General features: G+C 33.7%; 1 protein-coding gene across 2 annotated transcripts in view; it reads right to left on the bottom strand.

The window, feature by feature from the left end:
- The window catches only part of Pcdh11x (protocadherin 11 X-linked), a 609,896-nt gene that overhangs the window by 321,134 nt on the left and 268,990 nt on the right, over positions 1 to 19,772 (bottom strand). For both annotated transcript variants that reach the window (XM_052735076.1, XM_052735067.1), the window contains exon 4: positions 7,596 to 7,676. In XM_052735076.1, coding sequence (XP_052591036.1) covers positions 7,596 to 7,676 — 81 coding nt within the window. The remainder of the gene's footprint in view (positions 1 to 7,595; positions 7,677 to 19,772) is intronic.

The raw sequence follows: 19,772 nt of genomic DNA, 5'->3' as shown, positions 1-19,772 counted from the left end.
CCAATATTCTGTGGTTCAAGATCTATAGAGGAATGATTCCCATCTGTCGTCCTCTGCATTTGACTGCTGTGGAAGCTCATAAGCCTTTTATCTGTGGATATGGAACCCATCTGCTATGTTACTAAAATTTACTAACAGGCTATGGAAATCAGAGGACTGCTAGTCATACTTAGGATACGTGTTCACTGAAGGGTTGTCCCTCATGAATATAGTGATAGAAAGTAGGTTCGGTGGGTAGCCATTAACCTCAAAATCCCAGCATTTATGCATAATTTCCCTATCTGACATTTGTAGCTATGAAAGGTTAGGTATTATTATTTAACTTTTCCCTGTTCTCACTTAGAAAATATTTAATGATTATAGTTCAAATATAATTTTACAAGGATAAATCATCAAAAGAAAACAATCACTTGTGAACATTTAGTGTGATACTTTTCAAAATCCCATATAACTGCATTGATTAATGAATAAAATTTAACTATTAATACTCTGGAAGGCTATGGATGGTGGCCAAAGTATATGACTCTGCTTGGATAGTGGGATGAGTGTTTTCAAGACACTAAAAAGAAAACCTACTCACAAACAATGTGAATAACATTAAAGCACACTGATTTATCATAAAATTAAGCTTCCCTTTGTATAAAGAATAACACACTAACTTGTTTGACATTCAAGTATCTCACAAAATAGCTCTGAAAAATACAGTTTTCAAAAGTTCCCATGTTCAGATTTGTAAAAATTCTAATCTCAAATCATTCTGTGACAAAAATTAACTTACATTTTCACACAAACACATACTTTTCTCTAAGATATCATCAAAGTACACCCTGAATTTTTAGCCAATAAGGTAGGTGTTTTGAACTTTGAGAAAACAAAACAAAACAAAACCAGGATTAGTACATGTACTGATCAAAAAGCTTTTTCAATAATAAACGCATATACTAAATCCTTGCAAAAATATCATGTGATATGAAACTGGCTGAAGTTTAAATGAAATTAATAGAGTGTGCAACTTAGGAAACATGCAGTTTCACAAACCCTAATTTAATATTTTTCAGGATACTTTTGCTACATGTGAAAAACAATTGTAAACAAGTAGTGGGTATCCTTAGTGATTCATTCTCTAAGAAAGTGCTCTTCTTGTCATGTATTATTCCCTGAAACACTCAAAATAAGACAATAGGGTACTTCTTAACTTGAGTGTGTTCATGTCCACTTGTAAACAAATCAGAACATAAATCCTCAACCTGTTTCACTTGTTTTGACATCAATTGTGGACCCTTTGGATTAAAAAAGAATGATATAGCTGATTTTATTTTATAAAAACTGATTAGTCAAACTCCTGTGAATCTCATAAACTGCACTATGATAAAATATATGACTAGTATAGCAATCCCTTACTCAATGAGATTTGCTGTTAATATATTGAATTAGTGATCCTGTTAGTCATAATGCAATAATTTCAAGATTAGAAGGTAATTCTTTAAAAGTGTGGAAATCCTCACATTCTATTAGTGTTTATCTTTTATTTGTCTGCATAAATATTTTATTAATATTTGTATTAGTAGATTCCACATCTATCGACAGTATACTTTAAGATATGATGCATGTCTTATTGCTCATTTCACTCCAGCATTGCACAAAGGTCATTTTACTTTAACATATGCAAATAGATGCATGTGTAGTGGCTGAAGAAAAAGTATATTAGTTCCATATTAAAAAAAAAAACTTCCTCTATAAATGTTTCTTGTTCACAGAATGACTTTTCTTTCCTGCTGTTAATTCTCAGTGAGAAACAATCGGACAGTCGTTAAAAAGTTAAGCTTTGGAGGGAGATCCAGGGGAAAATCATTTTGTCTTTGTTATTTGCTAACATTTCTCTGTGCCCCAATTTCTACACATATAAAATAGGACAAATAATAATAACAAAAATTTTTAAGCATAGTTATATGCTTGTAATGAGAATTAAATATATTAATATTGAATTACTTAAGATGATCCTTGGCATGTAGTAAACAAATATAAATACTGTTAAATTAAATAATTATATTGTTATATTTTGCTTCTTTCCATTATCTCTTCCAGTAGTTGTTTTTGCTATTTTTCTTTCTTAAGACAGTTTACTGTACTGGAGATATGATTTTATTTTCTTTTTGACATATAAATCATATTCTTTACATATGTGTAACTTGGCAGTAATAGGGAAGCCTTGAGGAAATTAAAGTCAAGTAAATCATATATGTAGAAGCCACCCCTTCTATAGCAGTACTATTTTTTAATCTACTAAATTTCTATTCATCTAAGACATAATCACAAAATGTTTACTTAGTGAAGTACAGTGAGAACCATGGTACTCTCTATATCTATGATTATAAGGATGTCTTTAAGCCACAAAACAATTGGTGTTTAAAGTCACAGAAAAATATGAAAACATCGCAAGTAATATACAACTTTTATTTTACTTCAATTTTTAACAAAATAGTATTTGGTTTTAAATTATTAGTTCATACGCATTATAATTGAATGGGTCAGGAACTAGATATATAAAAGGAGGCTGATTATGGAAAGGGAAAATTTCAAGAGATTATGCATGCTATATTACAAAATTAAGACTCCAGATGAATTGACACATGATTCTACATATGCAATTTGGGTCACTGACCAGATTTTTATTAGATACCTATTCTCTCTAAGTACTGTATAGCTGCTAACATGTTAGCTACAGTTAATAGTTATAGAGATAGCTCTATTATTTTAATATTTTCTGAAAACTAACAAAGCTGACAAAATATAAAAATTGACCATCAATTGCACAGTTTACATGCTACCATAATTAGCTGAAAAGTTGTATTTACAGTTAGAGACCATTCTATTTATTGCATACCATTTTAGCACCTGTCAGTTTTTTTAAAAAGAGACAATTAAATTCTCTATCTGTATTATGAAATAAAATTAGTTAACATCCGTACGTTTGAATGGGACATCAAATAGGAATCTGGATATCAATGACAAAATAGAAAACAGTTTAATTTTAAGATTGAAATTATACAACCACTAGTTTCTATTTTCATTATGGTAATTTCTAAATTCTCCCCTTTAGAAATGATATCATCTTGAAAATGAGCTAGTTCACAAGGAATCATAAACTGTTATTCATAAAACAAATTGTTCCTTTAAAATTTCCAAAGCTAAGTACAATGTTTATCAGAACCTAAGCTAAACACATAGATGTTATAAAAGGTGGATGGGGAAATGGGAAATAAATGAGGGGATTGTTTTCAGAGGATGAAGAGAGTATAATTCAGACGGAGAAGGATAAATAAAGAAAATAATACTAAGGATATTTGAAAAATCTGCAAGGAAATATTTCATAAGGTTACTTTAGAAAACATTTTCTCTCTTTCTCTCTGTTAGTGTGTGTGCATGTGCATGCATGTGTGTGTGTGTGTGTGTTTGTGTGTGTGTTTGCGTATGTGTGTGTGTGTAGTGACAATACTTGCCTTAAGATTCATAGGCACTTTAGGAAAAAAAAAACTCAGTGCCATGCATTCTTGCATGAAACCTTTCAAGTTGTTGGTCAGTGGACCCAAGATACTCAAATTATGGGCTATTGTCATTGGTCTTGGTTGCCTCTTGATCTACCTATGAAGAAAGCTTGGGAATCACAAAAATAACCAGCCTGGCAAGATAACCCTAATTAATCATGCAATGACACCTATATTTTGGGAGTAACTAAATGCTATCTAATCAGGCTTAAAGTCCACTTAACAGGAGGGAAATCATGGTTGATAGGGTAAACCTAGTAAATCTATCCAACTACCTATGGGTGGAGATGTCAGAGACCCTAGAAGATAACCTACCACCATTTTGCTAAACTTTTATACTATCCATCTTCTTTCTATATATTTATCTTTATAGCCATAGATTTACACAGAGCTCTCATTTCTAATCAAATAACCATATTTTTTTCAGCATGAGGGGGCTACTAAAGGGATTTATAGTTTCTCAAAATGCAGATAGTAAATGACATCGGGCGCTCAGTACCAATTGGTACATGTTCAGCACAACCCCGATGGCTAGTCTAAGCTTCATGCTTTATAGAATAGACGTAGAAAGATTGTTACAGACAGAGGAGTAAGAAGTCAGCTGTAATTGAATGTGTTAGACAATACAGGTAAGCACTACTCAGGAAATTTCAACAATATGGTTGCATAAACAAGATCTGTATAATTGGCATCCTAACTTAAATGGAGAAAATTTCAAAAGGCCCAAAATCCATGATGAAGAGTTACAGGCATTCAGTGTGACGGAAAGAGGGATAATTAGTTTTCTCCAGAGACTAGCCCCTCATGGTTAATCATTCCCAAGTGGTTGACCCTAACACATATCCATACAATAACAATAAACCACTCAGTAGTATGTGTGTATGTATGTGTGTTTCATAAATATTATATCAATAATAATTAAAGAATAAGAGGAAACAAAATAGTGAGAGGGAGACACAGAAGAAGTTTGAGGGTAGAAGAAGGAGTCATAATCAGAAATGATGTAAGGATAATACTTATATTTGAAATTCTCAAAAAATGAGTTTTTTCAACTGTTATTAGTGATGCTTGTATTTTTAGTAGATACTGATTAACACAGAGAACCATAACTGGCCAAGACACAGAAATTAAGACATATAGAATGTTCAGACCTAATCAAAACATAATTTCCACAAATCCACCTCCCAAGGCTCAGTGATCATTGTAAAAGAAGGAGCAGATAGAGTGTAAGATCCAGAGGTGTAAGACGATTATGAGGAAACAGCATCTTTTGGACACAGTAGGGCAGCTGCACATATGAACTCTCAGCTTTTGTGATATTATACACAAGACCTGAGCAAGTCTGCTCAGACCAAATAACAGCATGAATTGGGGACAGGGACATGAAATCCCAGCACTTCTAGCTTCTGGGAGAGGGAGAGTCAGTTTTCTCTACTATCATAGCCCCGCATAAGTAGACCACTCTCCAATGGAAAGCTACACATACAAGAATACTTTGGCAGCACAAACTGGTATGGATGGGGATCGAAAAGACACAAAATGGTTGAATGGGGAATGGGGTAGATCTGGACAGAGTTGGGGATTATGAATATAAAGTAACACTATTCATAGGGTGTAATTTACCACTATATTTATATCTCATTTTAAATGATACAATTTTCCTGGTAATTTTAAATTGAAGTCTCAAGCAACACAACAATGAAGAATATCAGATAATTAAAGAGACTCAACAAAAAAGCACCAGCAGTATAAAAGTACTTACTTTTGCTGTAGGCATTTTGTGTTTGTTAGCAAATTAAAGCCGCAGTATTTTGTAACATATCAGTACAATATCGTGAATAGTAACTACCTGGCACCACAAAATGCTTCTTAGTGAGTCTCTTATTTGTGGAGGATAAATGTCTTATTCTGTCTGACTTTTAACTGTACATAGCAATAGTAACTTATGTCATAGTGGCAGATCAAGTTTTTGGACATTGTGGGACACATTTTGATGTCATATAGGAGTGGATGTATACATCAGTGGGAGAATATTTATCAAATTTTCATGAGCCTGAATCAACTTTAAACATATAAATGATAAATAAGGTACACATTTTCTGAATGTTTCTGTTCTGAAGACTGGCAGTTACATCTTTAAGTAGTCAATAAACTGATAGTACAACTGTATAATTCCTCTTTGACACAAATATAGTCCAGGTCATGATATATTCACAATGTATGCTCAATCTTCAGCAATTTTCTTGAGATGGAACCAGAAGAATGGAAAAATTTGAGAGGTGGAACCTGAAATTTGGTAAAGCATCTAATTTAGACCGGAGTAATTTAAATTATTTGGAAATTTGAACAATTACTGATTTGAAATTTATATTTAAAATTAATCATTTCTTTCCATGGTGCCCAAATTAATTCTGTAACTCTTCACAAAGGTATATTTTAACTATGAGAAATATTGTAGGATATTATTATTATTATTATTAAGCAGCATATAGATTTCATACATTTACAATGTTTATGTGAAAATAAATAACCATTATTTTTATCTAATGGTTTTGAATTGCGTTTATGTGTTTACATTTTCAGAATTTACAAACTAAAAAACATTTGAAAATAGCTAAATAGAAGAAAATGCATGGTAAATTTGGTGCCCAGGTAATTAGATTCTGGACTTTTACCTTAGTATTTCCTGTGTAATATTGGTAATTGACTCCAGGACTTGATCTACATACTAAGCAAATGATCTGGCACTGAAGTAAAGTATCCTCCACATAAGACTTTATATTATTAACAGTAAATTAGTCTGACAGATAAAAACAAACTTCATAGGATGTTAATATCTGATTCTCTGCAGCCTGCTTTTTGAATGTACCCTTAGAAAAAATCTTGAATTTGTTGGTTTGGCTTGTATAATTGTCCTGATTAAAATGAGAAAAAATGCACTTGGAAAATATTTTTAAAAAAAAGGCTCAAATGCCTTCTTCCCTGAACTAGTTTGAGTGATGTCCACAAAAATTTGACTAACATTAGAACAAATGATGCTATGTTTTTCTAAACCTGTCTTAATGTTAAATCATATTTTAAAATAGAACAACTCATTTTTCAATCTATGACCCCAGAAATAAACTTATTTATAAAACTGATAGTCATTTAACAAACACTTCTAGAAGATTAATTGTAGCTGATTTAGCAGATGAAGTAATATCATCAAATCACACTAGAAAGAATATATTTACCATTTCATTTTATCACTGAAGTCCAGCATGAAAACACTTGAAGATACGTGATGGAGCACATATAGAAAAACACCGATTCCTCATACTATTATAAAATCATTGAAGATGATGAGGGTCAATAAAACTATCCCACTAGAATGAAGGTTATCAAGATGAGTACATTGGATGAAAGGAAGGATCAAGGCTGCCTAAGAATCATGGCCTCTCTTACATTCTCTTGTTCCTATCCTGCTAGTCTCTGGAAAGACATCTCTCTAGAGGATATTTTTCAAAGAAATGCAATTATCTGAGTCTTTTTTCCATAAAATTTTATTGACTAGGGTGGTCTATCAATTAGAAAAGAAGACTTAAATGTCTCTATTAACTTACACTTAATACATCAACTCTTCTTCTGAGCAATGTTACTTTAGGAACTTTAAGCTACGTAATGAACTTGGGTATTACTGAAGTTCTGTTCCTTATCTTCCCACCCCTTGTTTTATCTACCACAGAGCTCAGAGGAACGCTGTTACTCCTTGGTTTCTGTTTTTGGTATTCATTCAGTTTTCATAAAATTCACACCAATTCTGAAATTACATATACTTCTCCCGTTTCTTTCTTCTCCATGAACAAAGTTTAAACTTGAAACATTTTATCATTCTTTGAATTTTCATACATTATATGTATACACTAGCAAGTTGATGTGCCATTCTGTCTGTTTATCTGTATATTGTTAATTTGTTTTAATAGACCCAAATATTGTAACTTAGGAAGGAAAGTTTGAACGTGTATGCAAAAGAGAAAGGGAGGAAATATTAAAAGCATGTCTTTTTCATACCTGTGGATGAGGATGAGTCCAGATTTCCACAGTTGTTACTTCTTTCATGGGAGTGCGAGATCGTACCACTTCCTTCATTGTCTTTGTAAAGGAAGAAAAATAGTATTGTAAGCCACTTATTCAGCATAAAACAAATACACTTACATGCACACAAATGCACACAGACATTGTGTGCAAGGAAATAAGAAAATTGTCTCTTTTTAGAAATAATATTTTCTATAACAAATGAGTTATGAGTTACAACATGCTGACTCTGCTAGGTCCTAAAAATAAAGTGTGAAACAGACAACACTTTTCTTTCTCACAGAGCTTATACTCAAATGTAATGCACTTATTTGTTTTATTCTCAGCATCTGAACAAATGTGTGAAGGATAACTTAAACTATTTAAGTCAAACTCTAAGTTGGAGGAAATTTCAATCTAGTATTTCTGTAATGCAATGACTTCAAGAGTTATGTTAACTGATTTTATACTGTCTAAAATTAAAATCTGTCCTGTGTGTGCTATGAAACTTTATATCTGCCCTGTGTCATATAAAAGCATTCAGTGTATGCAATAAACTCCAAAAGGATTTCTGAACTAATGGACAAATCCTAATCTATCATGCCTGAACAGTGATCAATATCTGGAAAAGGTGGAAGCTTTGTAATCCATTTAATTTGATTTTCTCATATTATAAAGTATATGCTCTGTCTTTAAAACATTACATGCACATAATATATGTTTTCACTATGTATGATTTTAGGTAATGCATTAAAATGATGGCTAAAAGTAACAATTTCATCAACAAAAGAAAGAACAATTATACAAGCCAGTGTCTGGTGGATACTTACATGCAAAAGTAGTGTAGCTGAGTTTTGTCACAGTTCTTATATCATGGTCTTATGATTTTGTGATGCTGAATACTACACTACTAATTAAAATGATGGTGCTACTGCTTGCTAGGGTTTTGTGTGCCACATGTATCATTTCACTGTGACAGTTTAATTTATTTATTATGTTTTTTTGTATTTCCATGCCATACTCTTCTTATGTACACACACAAAAAAAGAAAGAAAAACAGATTTGGATCATGGCATTTTAATGCAATTTGGTAAGAATTACTTTATTATCAGTTAAAGGTCAACTCATGTTTATTATGAAGGGATACTATTGCTGTCACATAAAAGACATATAACATGTTATTATTACTAGACTAAATAGTTATCACCATTTTTCAACTCACAGAAACACAGAAACCATGAATATGATAAGTCAAAATGTAACACCACTTCATAACAGATTTTTCTTATGAAAAATAAAATTAAGTAAACGATATAAGGCTACCAGCAAAATATGTATTTAAAAAGCTCATATATAAACTAGTCAAACAATATTTATTAGTGCCTGTTTGCTTACAGAATCTCATAAAATATATCCAGAAAAAATAAACTTGAGATTAGTATGTTGGTAAGTTTAGTTACACAAAAAGTTATGGATATTAAGATATTAAGTATAAGGGGGATTGGGAAAATAAGGAAAAATGGCTTGGATTGTGTTTCATTGTCTCTCCATCAGTTAACAGATGTTACCAGCAATAAATATTTGTTCATTATCTGATGAAGCAATACTAAATTTTAAATAATTAAATATTTCCCCATGAACAAAAAAGAGTCTAGAACACTCTTAAAGATGATGAATAACATTAACTCTTATGACTAAGTAATGGTAGAATATATGGGGCATGAAGGAATCCATTTAATAAAAGAATATTGTAAAAATATATGGTATTGAAAGTGTAGCTAGTTTCTGTATCAATAGACACTTTATTGGACATATTTTAATCTGTCATTTGTTATTGAAACAGTATAATCAATACTGAACATTCTTGTAAACTGAATCATCATGAGTTTGTAAATTTTGGTCAAAATTGCAGTTTGTGTAGTTCAACTCACCATATCAAACAAGAATTTGCATGAATTAGCAACTACAAAGTTTTATATAGGTATTTTGAACTTGATGCTGAAATCACAATTTTACTGAATGAAAAGAAAGCATTCATTATTACTACCAAACAATGAATTACACTGCAAAATAATTTTTGCTATATACTTGACATTTCTTAATAAATCAAACTAAAAGTACAAGGTAAAACAGTGTTTATATATGAAACTTAAACTACAGTAAAGGCATTTTGACAAGTAAAGTGCTTCAAATCACAAGTCTTGTCAAATTCATTTATAGACTCCAGTGCTGTCAAAAACTTAAAATAGGAAGAATAATCTCCATCCCCACACAAATTTCAACTGAGTTATGACAAATGTGCAAGTGAGGACATTTACCTAACCTGTAATTGGAAACAATTAATCTTCAAAGTAATGATAAGCTAAGTGGATAAATCAAGAAATTAACCTAATACTTTTTTTTTCATATGCCATCTAAAGAACTAAAATCATTAATATATATTGACAATGAAGTTCAACTCTAGTTATCTGTGCATAAAGACACTTTAGAACTGAGATGAACAAATTCATTCACCACCTGTATCACAGTGAAATTTTGCTCTATTTAACTTTGCTTGCATGTCACCAATACAAGTTTTCATGGAAATTCTTTTTCTCTTTGATAATACAAATATGTTCACTCCTTTAAAGGAAAATATTGCAGAACCCTCAACTACAGAAACTGGAAAAGAAATTCTGTAACCTTAGGCAAGTATGTAAGCTAAGCAAAAATGTATTGTAGAGTTTAGCTGCAGAGGATAGGTAGAAATTTTGGTTTCTTTGTTTGATTTTTAGAGAAGACAGTATATTCCAAATAAGGAGGAAAACAGTGTGTTAAAGATGAAGGTAATGCCAGAACTGTACCAGAATGGTAAGACAATTGTATGCAAAAATGAACTAAGTATGTACCTTAGATGGACCTGCAAAATAGGCCAGAAACTTTATACTTGAAGCAAACTTGTAAGATTTTCATGACTGAGAAATCAGCTCTGGCTAAAGATTCTGAGTATATCTACACTCAGGAGTCACATTTAATTAGGAAATAAAGCAAGTATATTTGAGTGTTTGTATGCATATTTAAAAGATTTAATTTAAACAAAATCTGCCTATTGTTAGTAGCTATATGTATGTCTGGGCAGCAAACTGTTAAATACACAATGCTAAATTAAAATGTCCATTGAATTAAGTAAAGATGACAGATTTTAGGTTTAAACATTTAAAGCAGACTGTGTGAGTATATACTGTCTAGTTAACTTAGCATATTACATATTACACTTTAGTGTTTAAGAATCAGAAAAAATTATTGAAAACACTTTGTGCAAACATACTACTGAAAAGATCAGGTAAGACCCGCATACATGCAAGTGTTCTGTTACTACTCTTTTCCCTCTCGGCAAAGGCTCCCCGTTAAAGAATGAGGAAAGCACATCACAGAATGGCTTCAAAAAAAAAAAAAAAAACTGCAGCTTTTTCTGTAATGCAAATGAGACAAACTGCAATTATTGAAACTATAGTACTTAAATGCATTGTTTAACTGCTTTAGGAAAACTAAATATGGTTGATCCATGACACCTGAGAAATGAAATAGAGATCTGCATTTTTGTTCTTTATATGTACCATGTACCAAGCTAATTTGTATCTCTCCTTTTATGGGATTAAGTGTCAAACTGTCAAGAAAAGAGTAATGATTTAAAATAATCAGTCTTCATAGATTTAAGCCTCATTTTAATCCAGTGCACAAGAAGAGAGCATTCAGTGCCAGTGATCTTTGAAAAGTGTTTTTGGCATTATTCTTAATAATAAAGATAAAATTTCAAAGAGAAATATGGGAAGATATTGAATATTATTATTACTCCTGAATTAGAGATCACTAGTTCTTAGCTCAGACATTGTAAAAGAATCTGATGTTGTGCAAAACTGAACTATTTCTCTTTACCTGAAGAAATACACAAACATGAAAAAAATGTGATTGGTTCTATAATCTCTCATTTCAAAATCCTGAAATTCCAAGAGTGAAAAATTGGTCTAGAATTTACTTTTGCTGGTTTAAATGAGATGCACTACCCCATAATTCTCAGGCATTTGAATACTTGATCCGAAGTTGGTAGCTCTTTGGAGAGGATTAGGTGTCCTCTTGTTGGAAGTATGACAACAGGGGCAGGATTTGTGGTTGCAAAATGACTCCACCCCTTGTATTAAGGCTCTTCAAGGCAACCCAGTATGAGGGATAGGTTCCCAAAAGGCAGCTAAAGTGTTAGGGACAGCCTCTGCTCCCACTGTTAGAATTCCCCCAAGTAAACCAAGCTACACAACTGTCACACACACACACACACACACACACACACACACACACACACACACACACACACATATATATATATATATATATATATAGCCTAGGTCAGTCCCCTGCAGGCTATGGAGCCCCTATGAGCTAGGTTAGTTGATTCTGTGGGGTATCTTATGGTGTCCTTGACCCCTCTGGCTCATATAATCCTTCCTCCCTTTCTTCCTCAGGATTCCCCAGGCACAGACTAATGGTTAGCTGTAGGTCTCTGTGTCTATTTCCATCAGTTACTGAATGAAATTTATCTGATGACTGCTTAGTTCTAGGGCAACTTGATACACCATGTTTTGTTGATATCCATGGGAGGGCTGCCCTTTTCTGAACAGAACCTGAGGAGGAATGGATGAGAGTGGGTCAGAAGGAGGTGGAGAGATGGGATGGAAGAAGAGGAGGAAAGAAAAACTGGTTGGGATGCAAAATAAATGAATAAATTTAATTAATAATAATAGTAATAAAAGACTCCTGCCATCCCTATTGTGGTCTCAGTTTCTGGCTTGTGGTTTGAGTATTCATTTGCAGATTAGACTTTTTGCTGCCTGCTACCACTGTTTTTTCAACATGAACTCTAGCTCTCTGGAGCCATAAGATCAATCTAAACTCTTTCTTATAAAAGTAGACTTTGCCATGGTATTATTACTACAATAGAAAATTGACTAAGGTATTATGTAATTTTTTTTCATTGAAAAATTGGTTAATGAATTTATTTAGCATGAATGTTCAAAATTCTACTAACTATCCCTCTTCTCACCCAACACACCCCTATCAAGTAGTTGATTTTAGGCTCAGCTTTCCTTCACAGAACTGTGTTTTAGTTCTAAATGTATAGCTTTGTGATAAATGAAGAAAATATAATCTTTATCCAAATGATTTCATCTCTCAGAGAAGTATTAAGAAACTGTTCTCTATGGCCTAAACAGTAAAAGTTATTTACTAAGAGGAAATGTCTTGAAAACAAAACAAAAACAACATAACAGAAATTAAGAAGCAAGATATTTTGATGAACGTTTTAAATTTGGGAAGTCTTGCTACTGTTTCTGTGGTTTCCTAGAATTTAGGATTTAGTCAGGTGACTCATTAACTACATTCCTCTATCTGACTCATCACAGAGCTAATGGGCAGAATATACTCAAATTGACTTTGCAATTTTTCAATATATTATTTTTAAATATTTTTATTAATCTTTGATAATTTCATATAGTGTATTTTGTTCATAATTTATCTCCATTCTTCCTCCTAATTACTCCTAGATCAACCCTCCACATCATCTCCAACATTCATGTCCTTTTTTAAAAGAAACACATGGAGTCAAATTTGTGCTATCTGTATACACATCCATATTTCCTGAGCCTTGTATGAGAGAAATGTGTTATAGACACCTAATTTATGGCTGAGCATTCCACAGACACTTATTCTCTACACTTGGACCAGTTGTGAGTTTCTGCATTAACAGCCATTCACTACATAGACAAAGTTATCTAATGATATCTGAGAGCTATACTAACATATGGGTACAGAAATACAAGTTTAGAGGCATGCACATATCTTGTCCATTTAATAAAATATAATAGTAGGTTCATAATAAATGAGCTTGCCATTCATAAGTTTAGGTCAGATTTGGAGTCACAAACATACATTTCCTCCTGTGGAATGGGCCTGGAATCTAATCAGAAAGCAATTGGTCATTCCTACAACATTTGTGCTATTATTGTATCCTTGGAGATATCTTATCAAATTTGCAAGATATAATTTTAGCTTGCAGAATATATAGCAGACTAAGGTTACTGTTAATGTTTCTTCCACAGAAGACAAAATGGCAACCTTTAATATTGTGAAAGTTAACCCAAAAGAAAGAAGCTACCATTTAGTATCACTTTTATTTCTACATGTCCTGTGATCAGATTAAATGGTGTCTTCAGCAATGTGGCTTTAGTATCAAGTTCTGCCGCTCAATCAAGAGCAATCACAATAGCCCATATTATTCTGGAGTTCTCAGGTACATCCTTAACCAACAATTGAAGAGGAGGTATCCCACACCTGGCACTGGGTATTTATTTGGATGTAATTAACACTATTAGTCATTTTTGAAAAATCAGTCTCCATTCATAAACACATGCACACACACAAACACACACATACACACACTCACAGAAACACATGTGAGTTTATTTTAAATGGTGCTATTCTGTATAGGAGATAATGGTCCTTCCAGAAGTCTTAAGTTAATTTTGTAAATATTTTAAGAAATATAGAATACACCATTTCTTTTATTATGAATTTTTGTTGTTTAAATATAATGTTAGAAAATCATGATCAAAATAAGATTATGACACTTCTGATAGCATCCTGAGTTTTATACACTCAAAATACAGCAAAAAGAGAATCCAGACAGGCTTTAATGTAGTCAGTGATTAGGATTATTTCTAGTAGGCTTTCTCTTAGGAATATAAGCATGTTGTCATTTTCTAGGTAATCATTCCCACTCCAAGAATCTCAAATTTTACAGAAATGTGACAATTTATACTGTCACAGTCATCATTTTATTTTAGACACCAATGAATCTATATCAATTTAACTGATAACATTATTGTTATTCTATTGACGTGTCCTTGACATATGGACAGATTATGGAAAAAAGTCTTCTAAAGCAAACATATCAGACATATTTGGTGGTCTCATATACTATCTAATAAAATGATGTAGAAATTATACTTATAAAAATAATGTGAATATATACACATGAATTTATAATTAACATGTAACTCCTTCATTAAGTCACTAGTTTTATCATGAACATTATATACATAAATATGGCAAAGTTAACAGATATAATAAAACATAATTGACACTTTTATATAAATAATTTATACTAGAATGATTTCTAGTAAAAACTTTAATTTACAAAAATCTTTTATTTTTTATCATTCCAGATTGAAACATTTAATCCTTCAGGGAAGCTCCTTTAAGACAGAAGGCAAATGACTCAAAATAGTTTCAAGAATTCCCTCAAACTGATCAGATTCACTAGGTCCAACCCTCCCAAGACTTATTGATAGACTGCTAAGAGTCACTCTTAGAAAAGTCAAGTTATGAAGTCTCTGAGATCAGAAGAGCCCCCAGAACAAAGGAGAAGTCATTCAAGCTGCCTGGAAAAGGTTTAGACTAACAGAGTCAATGGGAAAGGACACTTTTCAGCCTGTTGAGCTGTCTGGAGACTGAGAAATATGCTACAGTTTCCCAGCTGTGGTGAGCTGTCACCTTTGTTGGGGTGGGCTTTTGTGATGCAAAGGTCTTTGAGTAATTTCTGCTCCTGTGAGTAACCACTTATTCTTATATCTGTAAGTAAACCAAATAAAAACCATTGACTTGTTCACCAAATTGGACTTTCATAATGTCATGAGCTCTCTATCTGGTATAAATATACATGTGCAGTGATTGCTCAAGAAAAGTTTTGTTGCACATAATACCATTAGTCAATTCCTTTTCTTCTTAAAGTCTTCTTCCATGCCCTTTACCACTTATTGCACTGTCTTCATTTAAAGTTACCTAGAGTAATATAATCCTATAAACTGAATTTTTTAAGGGAGGACAGATAATAAAATATACAATGTATAAATGTTTCTATTTCTCTGATCTTTCAGCGTTCACCCCAATACCTGGCTCCCAGTTTTTTTATAATTTAATTTAATTTTACATATCAGCCACAGATTCTCCTGTCCTCCCTCCTCCCCCCCCCCCTCCTCCCCCCATCCCACCCCCCCCCCCCATTCCTATCTCCTCCAGGGCAAGGACTCCTCTGGGGATTCAGCTCAGTCTGGTAGATTCAGTCCAGGCAGGTCCAGTCCCCTCCTCCCTTCACTCAGGCTGAGCAAAGTGTACCTGCATAGGCCCCAGGCTCCAAACAGCCAGCTCATGCACTAAGGACAGGTCCTGGTCCCACTGCCTGGGGGCCTCCCCAACAGTTCAAGCTAATCGACTGTCTCACTTATCTAGAGGGCCTGATCCAGTCGGGGGCTCTTCAGCTATTGGTTCATAGTTCATGTGTTTCCATTCGTTTGGCTATTTGTCCCTGTGCTTTTTCCAATCATGGTCTCAACAACTTTCACTTATACAATCCCTCCTCTTTCTCACAGATTGGACTCCTGGAGCTCCACCTGGGGCCTGGCCATGGATCTCTGCATCCACTTCCATCAGTCATTGGATGAGAGTTCTACCACGACAGTTAGGGTGTTTGGCCATTTGATCACCAGAGTAGGTCAGTTCGGGCTTTCTCTCAACCATTGCCAGTAGTCTGTTGTGGAGGTATCTTTGTGGATTTCTGGAGACCTCTCTAGCACTTGGCTTCTTCCTATTCCCATGGGGTCTTCATTTATCATGGTCTCTCTTTCCTTGTTCTCCCGCTCTGCTCTTGATCCAGCTGGGATCTCCTGCTCCCCTAAGCTCTTGCCCTCCATTAATCGCCCCCCCCCCCACGTCCAGTTTGCTCATGTAGATCTCATCCATTTCTCTGTCATTGGGTGATCCCTGTGTCTTTCTTAGGGTTCTCTTTACTAGGTATCCTCCCTGGAATTGTGAGTAGCAGTCTAGTCATCCTTTGTTTTACATCTAGTTTTTGTTAATAAGACCTTTTAAGATTCATGCTACATTTATAGGAGAGTTGTCTTCATCAAAGCCACAAGAATAAGGTCTTAAAAAATGAAGATGAGGCCGGGCGGTGGTGGCGCACGCCTTTAATCCCAGCACTCGGGAGGCAGAGCCAGGCGGATCTCTGTGAGTTCGAGGCCAGCCTGGACTACCAAGTGAGTTCCAGGAAAGGCGCAAAGCTACACAGAGAAACCCTGTCTCGAAAAACAAAAAACAAAAAACAAAACAAAAAAAAAAAAAAATGAAGATGGATTACTCCAATGACTTATCCAATAGTTTCAAGAAAGTTTTCAGTTCCTCTGAAGTGGTATGACATCTTAAGAAAATGCATATTGGGTTAGATAGATGGCTTATTTTTTAAGAGCACTAGCTGTTCTTGCTAAGGACCAAGATTCAGTTCCAAACATCCACATGATAGCATACAATCATCTCTAACTGCAATTCCAGGGCTTCCAATGCCCCCTTCTGATTTCCATACATACACTAAGGCACGCGCGCACACACACACACACACACACACACACACACACACACACACACACACAAATTGAATATGTATTTCTTAAAAAAATAAAATGCAAAATTTTCTTTTGAATATAGAGAGAGCCAAAAGAAATGTATTAAAAGTAAAAGATTAATTTGGATGGATTTTAAAGTTTCTGCCCAAAGCAAAGTGCTGTTTTGAAATTGTCTTCAAGAGTAACAAATTCATCAGGTAGGAAGTCAATAATCAAGAATCACTTAATTAGAACTTTTATCTTAGTCATCAAAGTCATCTAGTGTGGGCACATGCACGTGTGTGTGTGTGTATGTGCGTGTGTGTGTGTGTGTGTGTGTGTGTGTGTGTGTGTGTATGTGTAAATGTCTATGCTATTAGATAAAGAGGAATGTTACAAAAGGGAAAGGTTGTGAATTAACACTAAGAAAGCTGAAAGGTTTAACAAACCTAAGATTTGCCAGATGGTTTGCTACCAGATTGTAAAATTTGAAACTAATCTTCACTTAAGAGTTTTAATGGTTGTATCCCTCTTTGAAAGCCTCTGCTCTTATGCCAGGATGATTCTGCAAAATTATAGATCAGGGTTTCAAGAACAGCTTCTATGATCAGTCTTCTTAAGTCACAGCTAAACTGAGCAAGAAGATTACATGTTATTACGATGTAGCACAGCAGGATTTTTCCCCAGCAAACATAATGATGTGAAAAGGATAAAGTTATCACTCTGTTCAAAGAGGTCATCCATACAAGCACTGAAGAACAATGCATTTCACAAAGATTATCTAGAGATGCTGAAAGGTTCACATTGAAAAGGCTCTTTCTTATTGTTTCTATAAAGGACTCTGATCCTGAAAAGCCTCCAGAACTACACAATGAGGACACATGGAGAAGTAAGGAAAAATGGTTCTTGTTTAACAAATATCATAATGAACAAGATTCATTTGACAAGGCACAAAAGGCACTTCTCAACCATGAATATTTGATAAAGGAATATTAAAGTCATATAACATCTATGGTTTTATCCTTTCAATACTTACATACTATGTATAATGAAGCCTCATTTGATTTCTTGTCCTAAGGAAAACTCTCATGGGAAGTTGCTGTTTTGAACATTATCTGCTTTATTCAAAGATGTTTTTGGATTGAATTTTTTAACTTTTTTATTGTTTGAGAATTTCATACATGCATTTAACAATTTTTCCATCAAATCTACTCCCATTCCCTTCCCTCAACATTTCTCCTTGCTCTGCCAAACACATTCTATCCTACTTTAATGTGTTCTTTAAAAAAATAAAAATTAAAACCCTCTGTGTCAACTTAGTTTAACCTGTAGTTGGATGTATGTAGGACTATCTACTAGGGCATGATAAATGTCTCAGGGCCTGCATAGCTGAAGAGAACTGATGTAGATTGAATTATTGACAATGTAGGTTGTACCACATAAAGTCCTCATTGTTACTATGACAACTTAATTTTGTAAGTACATGGACACAGATAAATATAATTATATACATTATAAAACAAATACACGCCTTCACTATTTTATAACACTGATTAATATTGCTTGCTAATGCCATGGATGCTCTAGTGCAAGAAAAGCCATCTGTGTTCTTGTCTGGCTGTGAATTCTATAAACAATATCAACCCTTCAGGCAAGATTCATTCACTGGTGCCACCTAATCATGATTTGATAGGGTTTGAGGGCTGCTCTACAGGAGAGAAATGGTGTTGGGTACTATAAAACAATCAAATATCCATAGTTAAATAGAACTGAGGTCCTAGAGGGGAACTTATAATATAAAATTGTTCAATTAAAGGAATATGACACTAAACTGACCTTTTAATTATCGATGTTTATAATCATAGAAAAATTGTGCAAAGAGTCTCATCAAGAGAAGTATTCTTTTTGGTGAGCTGTAGTGGATACAAAAACTCATGGCTGTTCAGAATACCGAGAATAAGTGTCAGCTGAGTACTTAGTCATAAAGAGTAAATTTGTACTATTGTCTCTAAGGCCCCTGAAATGCTACAAAACAAGAGACAGAAATAAAGTATGAACCAAAAGATAAGGAGAGGGGCTATAAACTATTTTCTTTGAGGAATGACGTGTTCATTGGGATGGTGATCGGATAGCAGTTATGCCTGTCTACACTGGGTGGGCATAAGCCTGATCTTAATCACTCAAGCACATATAGAGTAAGGACCTATGGATAACCCTTTACTCTGAGTAGTTCACCTTTGACTGAACCAACGACTACAAATGAATTCTATGGGAGAGGAAGTCATTGCCTTCATTTGTGTACCAAAGATGAGCCCTTGTGATTCTAATGGATAGTTCAAAATCAATGGTCATATAGACAGCCGGGGTTAAACACAGTGGCTCAAAAATCAAACACAAATACTAAGTGTAAAGAGGATGGAGCCTTGACAGGAGAAGGAGGGAAATATAGTATGGTGGGAGAAATATTAACTAGAATTGATTATGTTAGTGTATAAAACTTTAAAATAAGAAAATGTAATGTCTTACATGTAAAATTTGATTGCTAAACATAAATTACTATGATTCATTAGTGCATATCATTACATTGGTAATGAGCTAACTTAAGATGATTTGTACTGATATTACACAAATCTTTTGGTAAATATAATTTATTTAGATAAAAATTTGAAGAATATGCATTGGGAGTATACAAAAGACTTTCATATGACAG

Source organism: Peromyscus californicus, unplaced genomic scaffold (genome assembly GCF_007827085.1).
Source record: "Peromyscus californicus insignis strain IS unplaced genomic scaffold, ASM782708v3 Scaffold_10__1_contigs__length_136768540, whole genome shotgun sequence".
NCBI lineage: Eukaryota > Metazoa > Chordata > Mammalia > Rodentia > Cricetidae > Peromyscus > Peromyscus californicus.
The sequence above is the reverse complement of the archived record's forward strand: the minus strand, read 5'-3'. Positions and strand labels throughout refer to the sequence as shown.